Here is a 22,266-nt window from a genome sequence, read left to right on the forward strand (position 1 = left end):
AAGTAGTGAGAAAAATAAATTTGACCATTAAAATAATAAATTTAAATTAGACGTTGAATAAAAAAAGTCAATTTTTTTTATATGTGAGAAGAATCAAATATAGATTTTTTTAACAAAAAACTTTAAAGTTAAATTTAAAATTATTTTTTCCCTTCCGTCATAGAAAAAGGGTATATTTGAGTAATAGTAAAAATATATATGAGTCACTTTCATACTTTTATAACAAAAAATATATCAACTCTAAATAATAAAATTGAGAGGTAGATTATGCCCTTTTTCCCATTCAATATTATACCTTATTTAAGTAAAAAAGCCCCTTAAAAATAAATTTGGGCCTAATTGGCTTTTTGATTTAGAAAAAATGAAAACTTACGTATATATACTATATTAAGAAAATATTTATTATTTATAACAATAATTTTTTTTTCACTAGACATTTATAATACAATTTTACTATATATTAGCGGAAATAATTTATAAAACTCATATAATACAAGTTTTATTTATGGATAATATATTTATTACACATTTTAATACATTCATAATATGTTGTGTCAATTTCTTGTCAAACAAGTATAATATATTTTAATAATTATTTATTAAAAAATATTGTGAGTAATATGAGATGTCCATTTTTATGTGTTAATTTTATATATCCTCCTAATTCACGCTATCGGTGATCATTTGCTGCGAGTCAAAGAAGTAGAAGTTCTTGGGGAGAAGGTCGACTCTTACCTTTCTCTGTGTATAGAGAAGGGTGAATTGAAGATAATGGAAAGTAAAGGAGGAGGAACTGAAGCACAGAAATATATATGGGAAGGAGCAATTCCTCTGCAGATTCATCTTCATGAATCCGAAGTCACTACTCTCCCTCCTCCTCCCCCTGCTATGGTACTCCTTTTTTACAATCTCGCCAATGCTTTCAATTTCTTTATTATTGCCATTTATTCATCGATTTCGTTTGATGAATGTCCACGGGTTTTAATTTTTGTTTTTTCTGGGTTTTGAATCAATTCTTTGAATATGCCATTGTTAAGATTCTTTGAGGATGCTTTACTGGTGGTAAAACACCTCCACCTCCAACCTATGGGTAAGTGGAGAAACTCTGATGATTCATTTTGTGAAGGGGAGAGAATGTTTCAATGTGAATTGACCGCCAAATATTGGTTTGGTGTCCAGCTCGCGTTGGATCAGGGGTTATCTGGGGTAAGGGGGGAACCGCTATTGAACCACTGAGAAAAGGGAAATAAATGATGGTTTAGTCATAAACTGCAGGCGCCCACCTCCGACCTATATATTAGGGGTTGAGTCGCACGGGAAATTGCTGTTAGTGGATTTTGGCAATGTGGAATAATCTTGATGGTTTTTTAATGTGAGGTTCTGAGATTTGGGCTAATAATGAAACCTAGTTTCAAGGAAGCAAGTGGATTTACTTTATTTGCTACTCATGATTTACATGTCCAATATGTTTATAAGAGACATTCTAAAGGTGGGAAGGAAGTGCTTATTAAAAGCACTTTATCAGTATTCCTACATATTTTACGTCCTTGTTTCGTGCTTCTGTCAGTGTTACAGAAAAGTTGGAAAGACACCAAAGAAACTTGTCATGGGATTCGTCAAATGGGCCAAGGAAGTTTCATTCAGTTAGATAGGAGATTGTTACATATCCTAAGTGTTAGGGAGGGCTTGGAGTTAAAGATTTAAGGGCCTTCCAGCAGGCATTATTCGGTATAGTTATGGATATTCGGGGTGGAGGAACAAGCTTTTTGGAGAGGGATAACAGTAGACAAATATGGGGCTATGGAAAAGAGGGTGGAGAACTAAAGATGTGAATTTGCCTTATGAATGTGGTTTAGGGAATAACTGTATGGAAGGATGGGTAGAATTTAGTGGTAATGTAGCATCTCACATTACGAGATTGGAGGAGAGCTAGTTTTTTGGGGCAAGGTGGGGACAAAACTTTAAAAGAGGATTTCCCGGAATTTATAGATTATCATGTCAAAAGGAGTTTTGACTATCCAACAAATTCGGAGAATATGGGGTGGTGAGAGTTTTTGGGGCTTGAGGTTAAGGAGAAATTTTCATGATTGGGAGGTGAATGAGTTCCAAAAAGTGTTAAATTTGCTTCACAAACAAAGCTTGACATTTTATTGCGATAATGCATGGAGGTGGGATTTGGGGAATTTCAAAGTCTTTTTTTAGTAAGTCTTTCTCTAAAAAGCTATTAATTTGAGAGGGTGTTGTCTTCCCTTATAGTCTCATTTTATGTGACACTCTTTCCTTTTTAGTTAGTTTCACAAAGAGTGACACCTCTTTATTTTTGGTAACACTTTAATTTTAAACTTTCCATTTTACCCTAAAAGTGATAATTTATAGCTACACAAGTATCTATGACTTGTTTTAAACCACAAATTTAAAAAATCTTCCTTTTATTTTTAAACTCCATACATAGTCAAACACCTTCACATAAATTGGGATAAATTGGGATGGAGGAAGTAGTTCGATTTGGATTCCAAAGGTTCCAGGGAAAGTGTGTTTCTCCACTTGGTTGGCAGCTAGAAGGGTGACCTTAACAAATGAGAATCTTAGGAAGCGGATCGTCCTCGATCCAATACCTCCGCACTGTCCCCTCTTTAACTTGACTCATTAACTTAGTGTATAATGAATCGCTTGCAGCACACAGTCTAATCTTATCAATAAAATTAGACTCCAATTGAGAAATTGAATATGTAGCAGCAAATACCTCTTTTCTACTCAAAGCATTGATGTGGGTTTGTTGGGGACAAGGCAGATGGGCACGGTAAAGGGTTGGCATGGTGTTGGCATGGCATTGGCACAAAGCTATGAGGTGAAAATCAAGCTAAGGCACGCGCGAGGCACATGAGCGAGGCATGTGCGCGGCACATGCAGAAGATCCACGCGCGAGGCACATGCGTTGGTTAGGCAGTGTGAGCGGCATGTGCGACTGTTATGCTCGGTTTTCTGAAGGCTTTGCCCATATGGGCGAAATGTTAGGCCTAGAATGTAGACCATGATCCCTAATGTAACTGCTGTCACATGCCATACACGCCCCTCCCCTTGTAACTGCTTGTAACTTTCCCTAGCAGGTTTTATAAGTAGACAGAATTTGGCTAAGACAGAGAGAGAGAGTTTTGCCAGGCCTCCAAATTCGTGAGTCCTTTTGTATATCTGAGAGATAATAAAAAGGTTGGGCATTGCCTGTAATTGTGGTGTGTTCCTTTCATTGTGATTGACCTAAAATTAAACCTAAGTGTCAAACGTGAGTGTGTGGGCAAAGGTTGAAGTTAGCTGTGACGCTGACTGCCGAGCAGTGGTGACGCTGAAGAGAAAAAAAATCACCCCTGTTTCAACTGGTATCAGAGCTTGGTTACGTTCGTGGCACGATGGCTGGCGGAAGTAGTATGTACAATGAACTAAAGGACAGAGTAGCTGCACTGGAGGCGCTGGTGGGAATGGCTGAAAACGCTGATGATGTGACGTCTATAATTAGTCGCATTCATGGCTTGAACACGGAACTCGCTCGATTTCGTGAGATCATGACAATAAGGACAACGAGATATGATGAATTCCGTGAAGAAGCCTTGGTTCAGATCGAGGATCTGAAGAAGGAAAACGAAACTCTAAACTTGGAAGTGTTTGTGCTGCGGAGAGCAATGGCTGCTGGTTCTAATGCAGACCCTGAGGCAGAACGTTCCAAGGTAAAGATCCCTGAACCTAAAGCCTTTACTGGTTCAAGATCTGCAAAGGAATTGGAAATTTTTTTGTGGGATATGGAACAATATTTCACAACTGCCCGTATTTCTGAAAATGACAAGTTAAGTATCACCACTATGTGCTTGACTGGTGATGCGAAATTGTGGTGGAGAACCAGGGATGCGGATGACATAAGTGCTGGAAGGCCAAGGATCAATACTTGGGTCAAATTGAAGAAGGAAATTCGTGACCAGTTCCTTCCTAGCAATGCATCTTGGATTGCTAGGGATCGCTTGAAAAGATTGAGGCAAACAGGTTCTGTTCGTGACTATATCAAGGAATTTACTTCTTTGATGTTGGACATCCAAAATATGTCAGATGAAGATAAGTTGCACAACTTCATTTCTGGGATGCAAGCGTGGGCCCAAAACGAACTTAGGAGATAGAACTTGAAAGATCTCCCAAGTGCAATTGTAGCGGCTAATTCATTGGTAGATTTTCGCTCAACACGTGTTCCATCTGGAATTTCCACTTTTTCTAAGTCCAAGAAAAAGACTGAAAAAGAAGGGGGAGTGGAAGAAACAAGGGCGGAAAAAAGGTGCTGACAAAGGAAAGGCTATTGCGGACGCTGAAAATTCAAGGAACAAGAAAAATTCAGCGAGTGATAAAGGTTGCTGGACTTGCGGAGGGGCTCGCTTGGCCAAGAATTGCCCAAATTGTGAAAAGGTGAATGCTATGCTTGCGGGGAGTGTAAATGCAAACGAGGAAGGTGGTGTAGTTGCTGCTTTGGCAAATCCACTTGGTTTACTCTTGAACAATCATATTTCATTAGTGAACACGGTGGGGGAGTCATCTACAAATCCTCATTCTTCGTTGTTGCACATTGAGATGAAAGTTGATGATAAAGTGTTAGTGGCAATGATGGATACTGGAGCTACTCACACTTTTATCGATGTTAATCTTGCTGCCGAATTCGGACTTAGATTGACAAAGAGCCCGAATTATATGAAAACTGTGAACCAGGTAGGTGGCCCAACTGATCGAAGGTATGGCATATGACGTGGGGGTACTTACTGGACCTTGGGCTGGAAAACACAGTTTGATGGTGATTCCGTTGGGAGATTTCGATATGATACTTGGAATCGACTTCTTGAGGAAGAACTGCTTCGTTCCAATGCCCCACTTGGATGGAGTAATGGCGATGCAAGAAAAGATGGCTGTGTTCATAAAGGCTGTTCATCCACATAGCGAGGCAGAAAAATTGAGTAAGTACAAGAGCCCTATTATTTCTGCTATTTCTGTTGAAAAAGGCTTGAAAAAAAGTGAAGAAACTTTCTTTGCTGCTTTGGTTGAGATGAAACCTGATGTTAAGGTACAAGTGCTTGATTGCGTGGCATACGTTTTGGGGGAATTTAAAGATGTTATGCCACCTGAACTCCCTAAAATGTTGCCATCAAGGAGGGATATTAATCATAAGATTGAGTTGCTGCCAGGTTCTGTTGCTCCTGCACAAGCTCCGTATCATATGGATCCTAAGGAGTTGGCTGAATTGTGGAGACAATTGAATGAATTGCTATATGCGGGTCTGATTCAGCCCTTTAAGGCTCCGTATGGTGCACCTATTTTATTTCAAAGGAAACATGATGGGTCGATGAGAATGTGTGTGGACTATCGGGCGCTGAACAAGGTGACTATGAAGAACAAGTACCCAGTTCTGTTGGTGCAGGACCTCATGGACAGATTGTGCAAGGCAAACTGGTTCACTAAGCTAGACCTCAGGTCTGATTATTGTCAATTAAGAATAGCAGAGGGCGATGAGTCAAAGACAACATGTGTAACTAGATATGACTCATATGAATTTCTTGTAATGTCGATTGGGTTGACCAACGCCCCGGCTACTTTCTGTAATTTGATGAACAATATTTTATTTGAGTACCTAGATGATTTTGTTGTGGTGTACTTAGATGACAATGTAATCTATAGCTGCTTGTTGGAAGAACATGTAAGCCATTTGAAAAGGGTACTGTCTCGGTTGCGGGAGTACAAGCTTTATGTAAAGATGGAGAAATGCGAGTTTGCTCAACAAGAAATCAAGTTTCTTGGGCACTTGGTCAGCCAAAACCAAGTGAGGATGGACCCAAAGAAGGTGCAGGCTATTGTTAATTGGCAGGCGCCGCGGAGTGTGAATGACTTGAGGTCATTCCTTGGGTTGGCAAACTATTATCACAAGTTCATTGCAGGGTATTCAAAGAAGGCTGCCGCTTTGATTGATTTGCTGAAAAAAGATGTGGTGTGGGCGTGGATTGAAAAATGTGATGGTGCATTCAACTTGTTGAAGGAAGCCATTGCTTCAGAACCCATACTAAGGCTGCTTGATTTCGAATTGCCCTTCGAAGTGCATCCTGATGCTTCGGACAAGGCTGTGGGAGGTGTGTTGGTACAAGAAGGCCACCTAGTAGCCTTTGAAAGCGGAAAGTTGAATGAAGCGGAACAACGATACTCTACTCATGAAAAGGAGATGGTTGCTGTGGTTCATTGCTTGCAGACTTGGCGTGTGTATCTGCTAGGAACAAAGTTTGTGGTGCGGACGGACAACTTTGCTAATACTTACTTCAAAACGCAGCGCAAACTGAGTCCCAAACAGGTCCGTTGGCAAGAATTCTTGGCTGAATATGACTTTTGTGGGAGCATAAGCCGGGAAAACACAACCAGGCTGCCGATGCTTTGAGTAGAAAAGAAGTATTCGTTGCTATATATTCAATTTCTCGATTGTAGTCTAATTTTATTGATAAGATTAGACTTTGTGCTGCAAGTGATTCATTATACACTAAGCTAATGAGTCAAGTTAAAGAGGGGACAGTGTGGAGGTATTGGATCGATGACGATCTGCTCTATTTCGAAGGGGGGAGAATCGTGGTACCTCAAGGTAGTGGACTGCGTAAAGAACTAATGAAAGAGGCGCATGACACTATGTGGGTTGGGTATCCGGGTGTTGAACGGATGTTGGCATTACTGTCTAGGGTGTATTTCTGGCTAAAGATGGAAGACGATGTTGAAGGAAGCGGGTTTGCTGCAGCCTCTTCCTATTCCTGAAAGGCCGTGGATGTCTGTTTCGATGGACTTTATTCGTGGGTTACCGAAGGTAAACGGTATGGCATCAGTCATGGTCAGGTTCTCAAAGTATGCTATTTTTATTGCTGCCCCAGTTGTGTGTTCGTCGGACGTTGCTGCAGATTTGTTTTACAAAAATATGGTTAAGTTCTTTGGTGTACCAACTGATATCATCAGTGATAGGGATACTCGGTTCACGGGTCGGTTCTGGATTGCTTTGTTCAACATGATGGGAACTGATTTAAAATTCTCTACGGCGAACCATCCTCAAACTGATGGGCTAATCGAAAGAATTAATCATTTGTTGGAGGAATATCTGAGGCACTTTGTGACAGCAAGTCAGCGGAACTGGGTGGACTTATTGGATAGTGCACAATTTTGCTATAATTTGCACAAGTTGTCGGCAACAGAGATGAGCCCGTTTGAGCTAGTCCTAGGCAGACAGCCTATGACTCCACTTGATGTTGCTAAGCAGAAGACTTAAGGGAAATGCCCTACTGCCTACCGTTATGTCAGGGACAAACATGAAGTGTTTGCTGAGGTGCAAGACAGCTTGCGCAAGGCCCAGAAACAGATGAAAAAGTATGCAGATTAGCATAGAAGAGCGTTGGAATTTAATGTTGGTGATAGGGTGCTGCTCAAGCTTACTCCCCAGATCTGGAAACAGATTACAAGTAAGTTTAGGCACCGCGGTTTAATCCCAAAATATGATGGACCGTTTGAAGTGGTCCAGAAAGAGCTTGTGCAGGAGCAACAGACCCCCAAGTTCGGACTTAGACGCATGAGGGCGAGGGCAGTGTTAAGGGCTTGTACATTTCCCCTTGACATGGGCCTATGTGGGTGTGGGAAGAAATGTGCGGAGTTGCATGCCTATGGCATGGTGTGCAGCTAAGTCAAGGTGCTTGGATATTGGCAAAGTAGCTTTACGAATGTCAGTGGCACGGACAGGCGCATGGCACTAGGCGGGAATGCGTGCAGGCTGTGGGTTGGCACCGACAGACATGGGCATTGACGTGGGCTGGCTAGGGCCAAGGCAGATGGGCACGGTAAAGGGTTGGCATGGCATTGGCACAAAGCTATAAGGCGAAAATCAAGCTAAGGCACGCGCAAGGCACATGCAGAAGATCCACGCGCGAGGCACATGCGTCGGTTACGCAGTGTGCGCGGCATGTGCGATGGTTATGCTCGATTTTCTGAAGGCTTTGCTCATATGGGTGAAGTGTTAGGCCTAGAATGTAGACCATGATCCCCAATGTAACTGCTGGCACATGCCATGCACGTCCCTCCCCTTGTAACTGCCCCTGGTAGGTTTTATTAGTAGACAGAATTTGGCTAAGGCAGAGAGAGAGTTTTGCCAGGCCTCCAAATTCGTGAGTCCTTTTGTATATCTGAGAGATAATAAAAAGGTTGGGCATTGCCTGTAATTGTGGTGTGTTCCTTTCATTGTGATTGACCCGAAATTAAACCCAAGTGTCAAACGTGAGTGTGTGGGCGAAGGCTGAAATTTGGCTGTGACGCTGACTGCCGAGCAGTGGTGACGCTGAAGAGAAAAAAAATCATGTCAATTCGTGTTTCATGTGAAAGGAAGCAGGTGAGGATGGTGATCATCTCCTTCTACATTGTCGTTTTACCTTGAGATTTTGGTGGGACATACATAATAGGTTCAGCATATCATGCTTGATGTCTAACACTGTCAAAGAGTTGTGTTCAATTGGAATTATGGTAAAAAGAGGAAGACACATAAAGCTGGACTATTGCACCGCTAGCATTCATGTGGGTTAGTTGGAGAGAAAGAAAAGGAGAGCTTTTGAAGGGGTACAAATGAATTTTGAGAATGTGAGGTGTAGCCTCTTATCCTTTACTTTCTTTTGGTGTGCACCCATGAAGTTCCTTGTTGTATAGAAGATTGGGTATTTCTCGTAGAAGACCATATTTATCTGTAGTTTTCTCAGTGTTGTGAAAGGTGATCGCCTCGTCACCAATGGCGAGAGGCGAGGCCAGGTGACCCTTCATCGCCTATTAGTTTTGTGGTGAGGCGATCTTCAAAAGTGGCGCCATGGCAACAATGGCGACAAAGGCGAGAGGCGACAAAAGAAAGAAAGGCGTCGCCTTTTATATTTTCTTTAAAAAAGGCAACCAATTTAGGGTTTTAAAGTTAAAAGGTAGTTTTAGGATTTTCTTTCCAAATTTGAACAGTTGAACTCTTAGACTGTGACTCCAACCAGTCGACTCGACTAGACTTCTTCGGCGACTCCAAAGTCCCACCAATCTGTATTTCTTCGTTTCTTCTCCCTCTGTTTCTTTTTCCTTCTTGTTCTTGAGACTTCAGAGTTACTTCTACCTTTGTTTTTTTTTCTAACTGTTGACTTTTGTTCTGTTTTTTTCTCATTCAAGTTCTAAACTTTTAGTATGTACTATCTATTTTCAATTTTTGAATTGAAATATTTGCTAATATGTTATTGCTATTAAGATTTTGATTATTTATATATGCAATTAAATATTTTAATTTTTTGATATTAATTGGCGCCGCACTTCAAAAAGGCGAGCGCCTCACTGCTCGCCGTGTGGCGAGGCAAACCTTGTCACCTTTCGCCATCCAAAACACTGAGTTTTCTACTTTTTGTGTATACTACTATACGACACTTGTTTTAGCCTAAACATTTATAAAATTTATTAACTTTATAAAAGAAAGAAGAAATAAAAAGGCATTCAGAATGTGTTGATATAATAAATATGAGTTGCATATTAATTGTTTTGAGTTATTTGCTTAAAGTGTCAATGGGGTGCGACATTAAAGTAGGAATGTCTGCTAAAATCCTAAACAAAAATGTAGCTCTTTTTGGAATTGAGCACCATAAGGTTCGGATAGCATTTGCACTCTTAATTCCAGTAGACCATACTTGTCAAATTTCTTCCTGGTCAAAAAAGACCAACCATTGCCTAGGAGAAACCGATGTTTTTTTGGTGGTTTCTATCTTTTTCGTCATGATTCAAATCTTATCATCCATGTCGAAGCTAATCTTAGGAGACTGAAATCAGCTGTTTTCTACAGCTACTTAATTTACTTCCATGTCGTGGTTATTATACCAGACACATGAATGAATGCATAAGAACCCAATGTAGAAGCTTGAGCATATATATATGTAGATATGCATAAACAACCCCCCCCCCCCAACCAAACACACATATATATTATTTTATTTTTATAATCTACAAAAAACTGATTTATTTTTTATATTTGATGGTGTTTCATATTGCAGATTCTAGCTCCTCGAATTGGGTACCTGCCTCTTTTAGCTCAAAAAATAAAGCCTTTCTTCAGTAATTCACTTCCTCCAGGTGTAGATACCATTTGGTTTGAGTACAATGGCTTGCCTCTCAAATGGTATGCATACTCTCATGCCAATCAATGTATCTTGGACATGAGTTTATTTCTCAGTGGTTGAATTGTTGGGTCACTAAAGTATATACCACTACTCGAAACAATTGTATTACACTGATGACACGAATGAGTTCACTTGATGTATGCGGGATCTCTTTACTCTAGATTAAACATTTGCGATGACTGATGTTTTTCTTGTTTAAGTATCATATTCTCCAGAAATATGCTACAGTTCTTTATTGAGTTTATCTAGTTTTTGTCTTTACAGCTTTCTTGGTCACATTTCCCACCATCCAGTTATCTCTTTTTTTGTCACAATGCATAAAAAGCAACCTTGTCATACATTCTCTTTATCTGTTGATGTCTGTTGATGGTAGCCAACTAAGTCAATTAGAACACTATCTGGCATCCGCAGCTCAAATGATATAGCAGTTGATGATCATGAATTGACTTATTCATTCTGGTTTATCTTTCCTTGAATCATGTTGGAAGGCTTTTCTTAGCTTTTCTTGTTTTCCTTATTTAAGAGTGTTTGAATTTCCCTACTTCTGTTTTCTAATGCGATTAGTATTTTCTATTGATGGATATTTGTGTTCTTCTTTCAGGTATATACCTACTGGGGTACTCTTTGATCTTCTTTGTGCAGAACCTGAACGGCCTTGGAATCTAACGGTATGTCATTGTATTTTGCTTTAAGCTAATAAGCTATGTGGAAAATAAGCTGAAAGTAACACCATATTTGTTGGATTTTTCTGAGGAAGGTTAGTAGAAAGTGGTAACTTGACTTGATTTTATAGGATTTAGCTAGCACAAATAAGAAGTGGAAGTGCAGACATGAAATCCATCACATCATCTTTCTCAAAGCCCCCATTTGTCGACTAAATTGGGGATGCAATTGATACCAATATATGAAGTTTATTTAATGTATTAATGAAATAAATCAATAAGCTGCTTTCTTTCACTTCACCTTTCTGTTTTGAGAAAATGGGGTTAAAGCTCTTTGCTTCATCAACTGAAGAAAGCTAAATGTTTTTTGTTTCTTAATAGATAAAGATTGCAAACACTTTCCCTTCCTTATCCTCTCCCATGGTTTTTTGCCAAAAGAATTCTAATTGTAAAATAATTAAAAGGTTGGAGAAGTGAATGGCTAGGATGGAAATATATTGTATGATCAATTGATCACTTAATGTGAGATTTCTGCATGAATCATCTCTTGTGCAGATGATATTCTTAAAGATTTTGAATCTGTTTAGATTAATGGCCCCATTACATTTTTTTTTGGTAGATATATAAGCTTATTATCTCAATACAACAATTATTTATGTCTTAGACACTTTAGGATTTGATTCGTTTGAAGAATAGGAGGAAACAAAAAGAGGTACTAAAAGGATGGTGCATTTTAAGTTACAATAAACTATATGCCCTCTTCCTTTCCATCCTTCCAATTGACCTTATGTGTCCCTTATAGTAGATACATTTGATTATTAATTCATTAATATTGTGAAAGTAAGGTTGTGTATTTGTATATGTTGCATGCTCTAGAAAGTGTTGTGCAACTGGTGTCAGGTGTCCTAAAAAGTTGTACTGAGGTTTGGTTCAGAATCTATCTTCCTTGTAATTGGATTTGGTGTACTTTCACAGTATAGTAATTACAAAGACCTATTTGTTTGTCATAGCGTAACTACAATGTAATTACAAATGTAATGTTTGGTTGCACAAGTGTAATTACACAGTCATATATTATTCAGTTTTACCTATTACTATATTAATTTTTAAAAATATTGTATTAAATAATTATAAATTTGTAGCTAATATTGTAAAAAAATAATTGATATACAATTTTCAAATATATAATATTTTAGTTGAATTAATTAATAAAAATTCTAACTAAGCACACATTTTGCAAAAATATCATGAACTGCATGTTTGACAAAAAAATACTTTAATTTACAACCATAATGTCACAACATTGTTCAAATGTTTGATAAAAAGTAATCTACAAATTTTGACATCACTAATGATATGTTAAGTTCTCTATAACCTCATTCAACAAGAAAATCCAACTTTAATGCACTCATTATAAGTCAATTTTGTGGATGACTCGTTATTTCTATGAATAAGAGGTATAGTTTCAATTAATTAGAATAATAACACAACTAAGCGAAGTGAAGAAAAAAGAATAATAAATAAGAAAGAAACAAAATATGAGAAATTACATGGACGCACATAAAGTAAAAGGTTGGAAATGAGAAGTAAGGAAATGAAAGATAAACAAAGTAAAAGTATAATATATTTGAAAAAAGAAGAAGGAATTCAAAAATTAAAAAGAAAAACAAATATAAATAAAAAATAAATTTAAACGGAATAGAGATTAAAGTTAAAATAAAAAAATAAAAATAATAACCTTGTACAAGCAATTCTCAATCCCCTTTGAAGAATTGAAGAGTGTAATTAATCCCTCAATTACATACTGACCAAGTGTAATTACTTGGTCAGACAAACATAACCAAAACTTTATAATTACACTTATTTACACTCAATTCCAATTACAAAGTGGCTTTCCAAACCGACCTTAAAGGTCCAACTACGTTGCTTCCTTTGGACTTAATTTTTATGATGTTTTAGCATGCTTTAGTTAATGAAACAAGTTATTATATTATCAGGGATGCATCTCAGCTTAATGGCAACACCTTCGTGAATCTCTCTGCAGGTACATTTTAGAGGATATCCTGGAAATATTTTAACACCCTGTGAAAGCGAAGATAGTGTAAAATGGAGCTTTATCAATTCATTTAAAGAGGTGAGGTTTAGTTTCTTTTGTTAGCTTCTGCACTATTAACCTCTTTCTTTTTATTAAAGTAAGTTTCACTAACAGATCTCAGTACCAAGTTGGTACTGAGCAAGTAATGTAGTTCGGTATTTTCTTGTAATTCCAAGATACATTGTAGCTTGTAAAAGTTTGATCACACCTTTTTCTTTTGTGTCCTACTGGTGCTGGATCATTTTGGTGGTGGACCTGCAAGTGAGATTTGGTAGGCTATTTTCACATACAAATAATCATATTTTTCTATCATTTTGAAGTAAGTTAAATTTGGTATCAAGTTCATCCCCCCCCCCCCCCCCCAGAATAGTACCATCACTAAGGTATAAATGGTGGGATAAATAATCCAAGGATTACCTAATACCTTCAACCAAACACAGGATAAAATAATCTTGCATTTTATTCTGGGATTATTATCCCTCATACCAAACGACTCCTAAGCTTATCTTAAAATGTACCTTCTGGTAGCTAATAGCAATGCTTCAGGACAGTGGGACTATGTTGGCTGTCAAAGATGTGAATCTGGGTATGTATGATTGGGTTTCACTATCAATTCATTCAATTGCGCCCACTGGATTTTAATTGTTAATGTCCATGAACAGAGGAAAATGCTGGTTGTAAGAGCTACGAATCACGGGGGATCAGTGTTGGGGTTTATGTTTAGATCGAGGTCTGATGATGTTGAACTTATGGGGTACATTCTGACAAATTCATTGGCTGATCTGCAGGCAGCATATATAATCAATGGAAACTGCAAAAATGTAATGAATATGTCCCAATCTGACCAATTAGAACTCTGGCGCTCCATTATGGATGGTATGCCTCTTAATTGCAGGGTTTATAATACTGTGGATTCTTTCATTTCTCAAGTGACTTATTTTTGTGAATTTAACACCAGCAAGGTAAAGTGCATCTTACTAGTATAACTTGTTTGCGAAGTTGTTAGGCTTTTGACGTTTTAGCATGGATGATAATGGAACCTCTTTGATTACCTGCGAATGCTTTCAAAATAAGGGTAATCTAAATCTGGTCTTAAGAACTGTGAATTAGTATCTTGCTGATTAAATTTAAACCTGTCATAACTGGGTATCAATCACCCATCTGAACTTAAAAAGGAAAAAGTTGGTTATAGATCAAGAGGTCTAAAGAGGTAAAAATCATGCGATGTTATTTGACTTTTAGTTTTCATATATGACAAAGATAAAAGTAAAGAAGAACATCAATGTATTGCTACCTATATTTTAAAAAAAGGAACATCAATGTATTGCTACTGATATTTCAAAAAAAAAAAAAAACCATCAATGTATTGCTGCCGATATTAAAAAAAAGAAGAAAAAAGAACAATGTATTGCTATATTTTCCGGGGTAAATGTTGGTGTATTGGGGTTTCTGCTTGTATTGGCCTGGGAAGTTTCCATGAGAAAAATTAATGGGTCTTTTCAGGATTCCTTTCTGAGCTTGTACCCATCCAACCTGGTTTGCTGTTTTAGAGTTCAGGTCAAATTCTTCTCCATTAATCTAGATTTCCTAATTAATCACATTTGTGGCTCTGCCAAATCTTTTTTTCACCTTAGCCTTAGGGTACGTTTTTATTCTCATAGGCAAGTGGTAAGCCTTGGAAACAACCTCTGGCAGAAATGCAAGGTAAGGCTGCGTACAATAGACCCTTGTGGTCGGGCCCTTCCCCGAACCCTGCGCATAGCGGAGCCTTAGTGCACCGGGCTGCCCTTTTTTTAGGCAAGTGGTAAATTAGATGCGAGTTCTGGAATCTTTATAGAACTTCTTGTAGATTTAGTTCTCAGACCATTCATGTCTTGATCTTCTAGGATGATTGTTTCCCAGAATATGCAGAAGTGATTGAGATAAAATATGTCAGGATGCAACTTAGCAGATCATTTTTTTTCCAACAAGGAATTATGATGTCTTCCTATGGAATTTCAGGTCTCTTTATTAGCTCTTATCTGGGTGCACAATTTTCTGGAATATTCTCAGTTAGATTGTTAGTGTGAATGGCTTGTTTGATCTGTTTCTGTGAAGTGCTTATTCTTTATGTGGAATATGAAGAATCCCTTCCTGTTCTCTCCTTTTCTCTGAAGAAGTTAATATCATTAAAAGGCATCAAGAAGATGAAAAGGTTACAAAAGAGAGTGTATGTCAGCTCAATTACAAAAGAGAGGCTACTATAAGGAGGCATTTGGCCATGATTTTTTAAAACTTTTTCCCGGAGTTGCAACAACAATAACAACGTACTTCGTGCAATCCCACAAGTGGGGTTGCTGTTTCTGAAGAACCCTCGGCTTGAGTACAACACATCAAAATAGGTGTTAAAAAGGGAAAACGATAATGAAGAAGCGTAACAACTAATAATCGAACATTAACAACCACAAAGTAGTACAATAATGGATAACCCAAACATAATAAACAAAAGATTATGATAAAAATCAAAAGCAAGATACTACAAGAATAAGGCTAATACTAAAGCAGGCACCACTAAGTCTAAACCTCTCGAAAAACAAGACAGCACTCCATACCTTCTAACCTTTAACCCTAATATGCAACCTCCACACCCTCTTATCTAAGGTTATGTTACTATAATCTGAAGCTGCACCATATCCTATTTAATCACCTCTCCCTAATATTTTTAAGGCCTACTTCTACCTCTCTTCGTACTCACTATATCCAACATCTAGCACCTCCTCACTGGGGCATTTGTGCATTTTCTCTTCACATGTCTAGACCATCTCAGTTTCGCTTTCCTCATCTTTTCCACCACGGAGGCCACTCCCACCTTGTCCTGGATATCCTCATTCCTAATCTTATCGCTTCTAATATACCACACATCCATCTCAACATCCTCATTTTCACTACTTGCATCTTCTTGACTGGTCAATACTCCGTCTCATACAACAGAGGCGGTCTAACCACCGCTTTACATTTAAGTTTAGGTGATACCTTTTTATCACACAAGACTCCGGAGGTAAGCCTCCACTTCATCCACGCCGCACAAAAATGATGTGTGACATCATCGTCGATGTCCCCACTTACCTTCCAGAATAAACGTTTGGCCATAAAATTCCGGAATTTGAAAAACACCAAAAACTTTTCATTTTTTTAACTCCAAATTACTCACAAAAATTAGAAAACAACTCCAATTTGTATTAATGGCCAAACACAACTCCAATTTTCAAATGTCATTTTTTACTTTGAAAAGAAAAATTACTTTTTTCAAATACTCACAATTTTCATGGCCAAACGCCCCCCCCCCCCCCCCCCCCTAAGACTAGAGAACTAACAAACTCCAAAAAATGATCGGTACTATTTACAGGAGACCCAGCTAAAGAAAATCAAACATCTAGCCTTCAGGGAACTGCCTAAAGTTGAGATACCCATTAAAACATCTGCAATTTGCCTCCACCCAAGTACACCAAAAAATGTTAGCAGATACCATAATCCAAATCTTTTGATGGCTTTATCAACTTTCTGTGAATTCCAGCTCACATAGGCTTCTCAAACGGTGAATGGAATAGCCCACTTCAGTCCAAAAATAGTAAGAACATGCTCCAAAGGTCAGTTTTTACTGCACGGTAAAGGAATAGGTGGTTGACACTTTCTTAATTGGATTGGCACATAAAACAATTATTGGCTTACTGGAAGTTCCCTGTTATCCTTTGCAACACAAAGTTAAATGCATTCTGATGAATTTCCTTGTAAAAGAGCTGGCTTAATTCTTCATTTATTACTTGCTGCATCTTTTACCAATGTTATGCACATGCAGTGCTAGGGGACTGTTTCATCTTTCTAGGCAGTCTTATCATATCCCACTATCTGTGGTTATATCACTCACTGAACTTGTGTTCTTGATGCAACAGGTAATTTAGACTCTTATCTTCGAGTCTCATCTAAGCTTAAACTTGGCATAGTTGTGGATGATTTTTCAATACAATTGAACATTTCCTCTCCTAAATCACCAGAAAGCACTCAAAATGCAGATGGCACAGCACCAGCTAAAACAGGTGAGCTACACTTGTATATAGTCAGGCGAGCTTACAGAATATGGTAAAACTGTAGATATTCAATTGGCGCTCTCTGTTCTCTGCTCCCAATTCTATCCCCCTGCCCTTTTGAATAAATTAAAGTTAGAAACTTCTCTTTTCGTTGATTATAGATATTTAAACGTTGCTCTATAGTTTGTGAATGATGAACTTTTGATTTGACAAGCCTCTAGCTAGTGAGAGAGATTAAGTTGACATTCTTAGCACAGGTTCATCTTAAAGGAACTTGTCCTAGCATGTAGTTGAGTGAAGCTATATTCTTGTTATTCGTGTCTCATTGTCCCTTCATGATAAGATTTCTGCTGTTTAAATCGCTTCATATGACAAGGCTATTCTTCAAATTTTAGTCACCTGTGTTGATTCACGATTATCTATAGTTTCTAATCCCAGTTAAAACCATGTCAGTGATAGTTTAAACCCAACTGATGGGATTGTAATTTGATCATCCTTCAGATTTTTCTTATTGACTTGGTAAACTGTTCGAGAAAGATAATTCCATTGTGATTTTGGGTTAAAGTGGTGGAACCTGATGAGTTGCCCATGACTTGTTTCTTTGTGTGGCACTTATGAGCTCACTGAAGCAACTTAACATGTGCTGTTGTGGCATAGGAGATTGGGCTCTTTCTAGGCTTAAGATTTACTTTAAGCTATCTTGTCAGAACTGATGGCATTTTTGTTTTTCTGAGGAATTGTATTCTTGCAAGATATTGGCGTAGGTTTGAATCTCAAACGAGATAAAACACTAGGTGATTTCTTCCCATCCGCCTACGTTTTGATGGAAAAGTTACTCAATACTTGTGCTAGTGGGAGGTAGCAAGTTCCAATGGAATAGTCGAGGTGAGCGCAAGCTGGCCCCCGGACATTGGAAAAATAACAGAAAAAAGCCACTAATTCTTTTTCTGCTTTTATTTGGGGTGGGCTTCAGTAGTTTATTGGTGGGAGCGCAAGATCGGTTGTCAAAGTTTCCCTTGGGAAGGTATCTTAGAGATTGAAACCCACCCTTGTCCATTTAGCAGTAAATATAACACTGTTCGTTTATCCCTGAAAAGATCCTCATTAACTTTAATGGTGCATTCTTGCTGCTTGGACCTTTTTGGGGATCAACAAATGGTCTACTCCATCCTAAAATTTTACACTAACTCCCATATAAATTGTCTTCTGTTTTGTGCTGTATTCAGGTAGAATACCGGTTCGACTGTATGTTAGAACTATCAATGAGGATTTTGATGAGTTAGAAGAAGCACCGGTTGTTGATAGTTGGGACAAAATCTCTTACATAAACAGACCTGTTGAGATCCATGGAGATGGTAAGAAATGTGCCCCATATAATTTTTAGTTTCAATTTTATTTGTTCATGCACAGTGACTCAAACTTCTGTAACTTCGTGAACAGCAATGCATACTTAAGATTGGTCATTATATTCCATATATCATGCTCAACTTTAGTCTTTATTTTCCTATGGGGTAAATGTTGACTGGTGGGAGGCTAGCAATTTTGCTTTGGTAGAATAAGATAATGCGAGTAATCTACATCTTTTGGTCCTTTCTACCACAATTAAATTTTAGATGGAATTGAGACAAGCTTAGGATGAGGATGGATTTTGAGCAACCTTGGAACAAATAACTTATGAATGAAGATCACCAATCTCATATGGGAAGAAAAAGTCAGAGAGGTTCTTGTGTGAATGTGCAACAAGTGGTGCTAGCAAAGTTTGTGTAGATTAGGTAGTTGAGTTGAAGGTAGTATATGATAGGGTAAAGAAGACCCAAAAGCAAAGGTAGGCGAAATCTTTCTGCATTAATAGATGTACCATCTCCTTGCAGGCAAATGCTTCACCTTGTATGATGCCATAACAAAACTTCTGCCTGAGCATTTTTGGGGGAAACTTCCGCCAAAAGATGATGTATCTAAAGAAGAAGTTGAGGTTGGACAGAGATTATCTCCTGAAGAAACAAACAAGAGCAGCACGGAACAAAGTGGGGAAATGTTGAATGAGCACATCGTCTCCTGCTCTGTTTCAGATGGTGCTGAGATCAAGCTCCTGCGCATTCAGGGAATTGAACCAAAGATGGAGATTCCTTTTGCATGGGTCGTAAACAATTTGATGAACCCTGAATACTTTCTTCATATCTGTGTGTATGTCAAAATTCAAGAACCCATCACCATATAGCAAATTGTATATTAGATTAGCTTTTTCAGGAGGTTTGGGAATTCTTTAGTTCTGATAGTGTATATATTCTCAGTAACTGCAAAGAAGTGCATATGATATTTTAGATGAGAGACTACTCAATTTAGCTCCTGTCAATGTTATTTGGCAGCAGGACGAAACATTTGCATTTCAAACTCCTCAAGGTTGCAACGATCTGAAGCTTAGTTATGCATATTAACAAGTTGCCAATGACAACGCCAAATTAGGGCCCGTTTGGCAATGTGAGATGAAATCATACGAGGTGAAGGTGAAGTTTAGTTTGGACTTGCAATTTGCATTTTTAAGTTGTATTTTTTGTTTGTAAACATAAAATTTTCATAAATTGTAAAAACTATCAAAATTGCCCCAATTCTTTATACAATCTTACCAAATAAGTAAAAGTTCATAACAAAAGTACAATAAACTGTCACGTCCTGAAGGGGGTACCTTAGGCGTGGTCGGCGCTCGAAGACCATTGTTGGTCCCAAGCGAACCACTTGATCCAACCACACATTCATTCATGCACTCAACAGAAGACTCAACACGAATTTAAGAGACATTCAAGTGGGCTAACCAAATCAACATTTCGAGAAGAATAATGTATTTAAAACAAATTTCATATCAACTTCATATCATAAGGATAGTTTTGAAAACCAAGACATCTACTTGACACTATCATCTATCAGTCTATGAAGCCTCTATCACTATGAAGAAGGTGTCAATGACAAGCTCATGTCTACCCCAAAGAAAATATTCAAAATAAAAGATAATAACTCAAGAGTGCCTTCGGATGCAAGGAGGACTCACCAAAAGCTGAGAGTAAAAATGATCTTCAACGACGCACCTGTTGAGGATCTCTAATAACTGTATCTGCATCATTAAACGATACAGGCCAAATGTCATCAATATATATCTTGTACGAGTATGTAATATAACTGAAGGAAACTTATTTAAAGATATTCAACTCAACTCAAGGGACTCAACTCTGAAAATAACTCAACTCAATAAAGATGCAAGTTAAAAAATATGCAATGTCTTTCAATCGACTCAATCATAGTTTTTCAAATCGACTCAATCGTATGCAATCTCAATCAAATCAAATCATACATTTTGTATTATTATTAGAGAGTTTCTCTAATCGACAACCATCACCATATGAGCGAGTGATGTACAACGAAGCGGTGTCATTGCCACACCCGTCCAATACTTTCCCAGGATAAGGGACGAATCATTGTCATTGGATCCACAATCAATGAAAGTCCATCGTTTTGGGACTTAAGAAGTTTAACCCTCCATCCTATGCTGGCTACGTAGTTCATAGGATTTGAGTTGTAACTATACTCTTATCCAAATTGGTGCTCAATACTCCTCCCAAGACTCAATATGCTCATATCTATCAGGTAAAATATTCAGATCATCTCATCTGGTCTCATTAGACACATTTTAAAACTCAATCTCATCTCAAATCATAATGCCTTTCCATTTAAAAACAGGCTTTCAAACTCAATCAGATCTCCTCAAAACTCTATCTCAAACAATCATTTATACTCAAAATACTCATGTTCAAAATAATAAAATTTAATAACTTCTCAGACTCAACTCATTCTCAAATCTATGTTTTAAAAGAACAAATATAAGTTTTCAACTCTTTTATACTCAAAAATGGTAGTTATGGGACTCCTCAAAACTCAACTCATTTTCATCTCATGCTTATTTAAGACTTTCACAAATTATGCTTTAAGGCTCAATAAAATCATGAAAGACTCAAGAACTCAATTCATATGAAAACTCAAACCCATTTGAAATCAATGCTCATGCTCAAATCATCAAGTTCTTTCAGTAAAATATGCTTTCAAAATCATTCACATCCTGTCAAAACTCTTCCTCGACTTTAATCAATCATATTCGACCTTCATACTCATCAATGCATAAAAGCCATCATCTTTACTTAAAAATATATTTGTAAAAGTCATAATTATCAAATCAATTAGGGTGCATGGAAAAGTAACCATGAACAACAATTCCAATCAATTGAGAGATAGAAAACAACAATAACCTCAACACATGATTATACGGAACTCAATAGGAGAAGAATTAACTCATTCAGAATTCAAGAAACTAGGTTAAACTCAACTCATTCTCAACAATCGATAGAATTAGATGTAGGGCACATGGACGAACTCAATCCAGTGTTGTGCTTAGCCTTACATACCTGGAGATCGAAGGAACGATTGAGACTTTGAAGGAATGACTTGAAAACCTTAAACTCTAGCTTTATTTCTTCTCTCCAATTCTCCTCTCTCAACTTTCTAAGTGTTAAGTGAGAGAAAAATACTCTTAGGGTATTGATAAGGGACGAATTTCAGTCCCAAAACGGCTTGGTTTAAGTTTGGAAAAGGTGAAAAATTCCGAAATGTCCTTCCTTAAGAAAAAATCTAAAAAATGAGGTCAGGCGCACCGCTGGCACGCCGCCCCAGGCCCCAAATTACTGCAACAATAGTCTCTGTTAAAACGGTCATAACTTTTTACTCTTGACTTGGAATGAGGCAAACTTGGTGGAGTTGGAAAGAAGATTCAAATACATTTAATTTCATAGGTATGGGCCACCTAACTGTTAATATACGGAGAGTTATGGTCATTTGAAGTTGACTCTTATATGATCTTATACGAAAACTCAATCGGTAAAGGATCTTTGAACTCGACTTAGTACTAAAGGTTCCTCATGACCCTAATTCACCCCTAATACACTTCAAATATTTAGTAATTGATACTAAAACATATATACAATTAGAATTCATCAGGATCAGTCCTATACACATAAGAAGAATTACTCGGGTCTTAGCTAAAAAAATTGAGGTATAACAATATCTCCCCCTTAGGATCATTCGTCCTCAAATGATGAGTAAACCAAGGATGGACATACCAATTCAAATCAAGAAAAGGGACATTACCTTCGACATCGACACTGAAGAAAAAATGAGAGGAGGGCTATAATCTC

At 37.8% G+C, this 22,266-nt stretch overlaps 1 protein-coding gene across 1 annotated transcript; it reads left to right on the forward strand.

The window, feature by feature from the left end:
* Positions 1–670: 670 nt before the first annotated feature.
* Positions 671–19,478, forward strand: LOC129873081 (autophagy protein 5). The gene is made up of 8 exons (XM_055948083.1): positions 671–891; positions 10,086–10,210; positions 10,813–10,879; positions 12,918–13,007; positions 13,757–13,844; positions 16,898–17,041; positions 18,259–18,387; positions 18,904–19,478. Exons 1-8 carry the CDS (start codon positions 772–774, stop codon positions 19,248–19,250), a joined length of 1,110 nt encoding a protein of 369 aa, XP_055804058.1. The 5' UTR covers positions 671–771; the 3' UTR covers positions 19,251–19,478.
* Positions 19,479–22,266: the final 2,788 nt, after the last annotated feature.

This window comes from Solanum dulcamara, chromosome 11 (genome assembly GCF_947179165.1).
Source record: "Solanum dulcamara chromosome 11, daSolDulc1.2, whole genome shotgun sequence".
Lineage (NCBI taxonomy): Eukaryota > Viridiplantae > Streptophyta > Magnoliopsida > Solanales > Solanaceae > Solanum > Solanum dulcamara.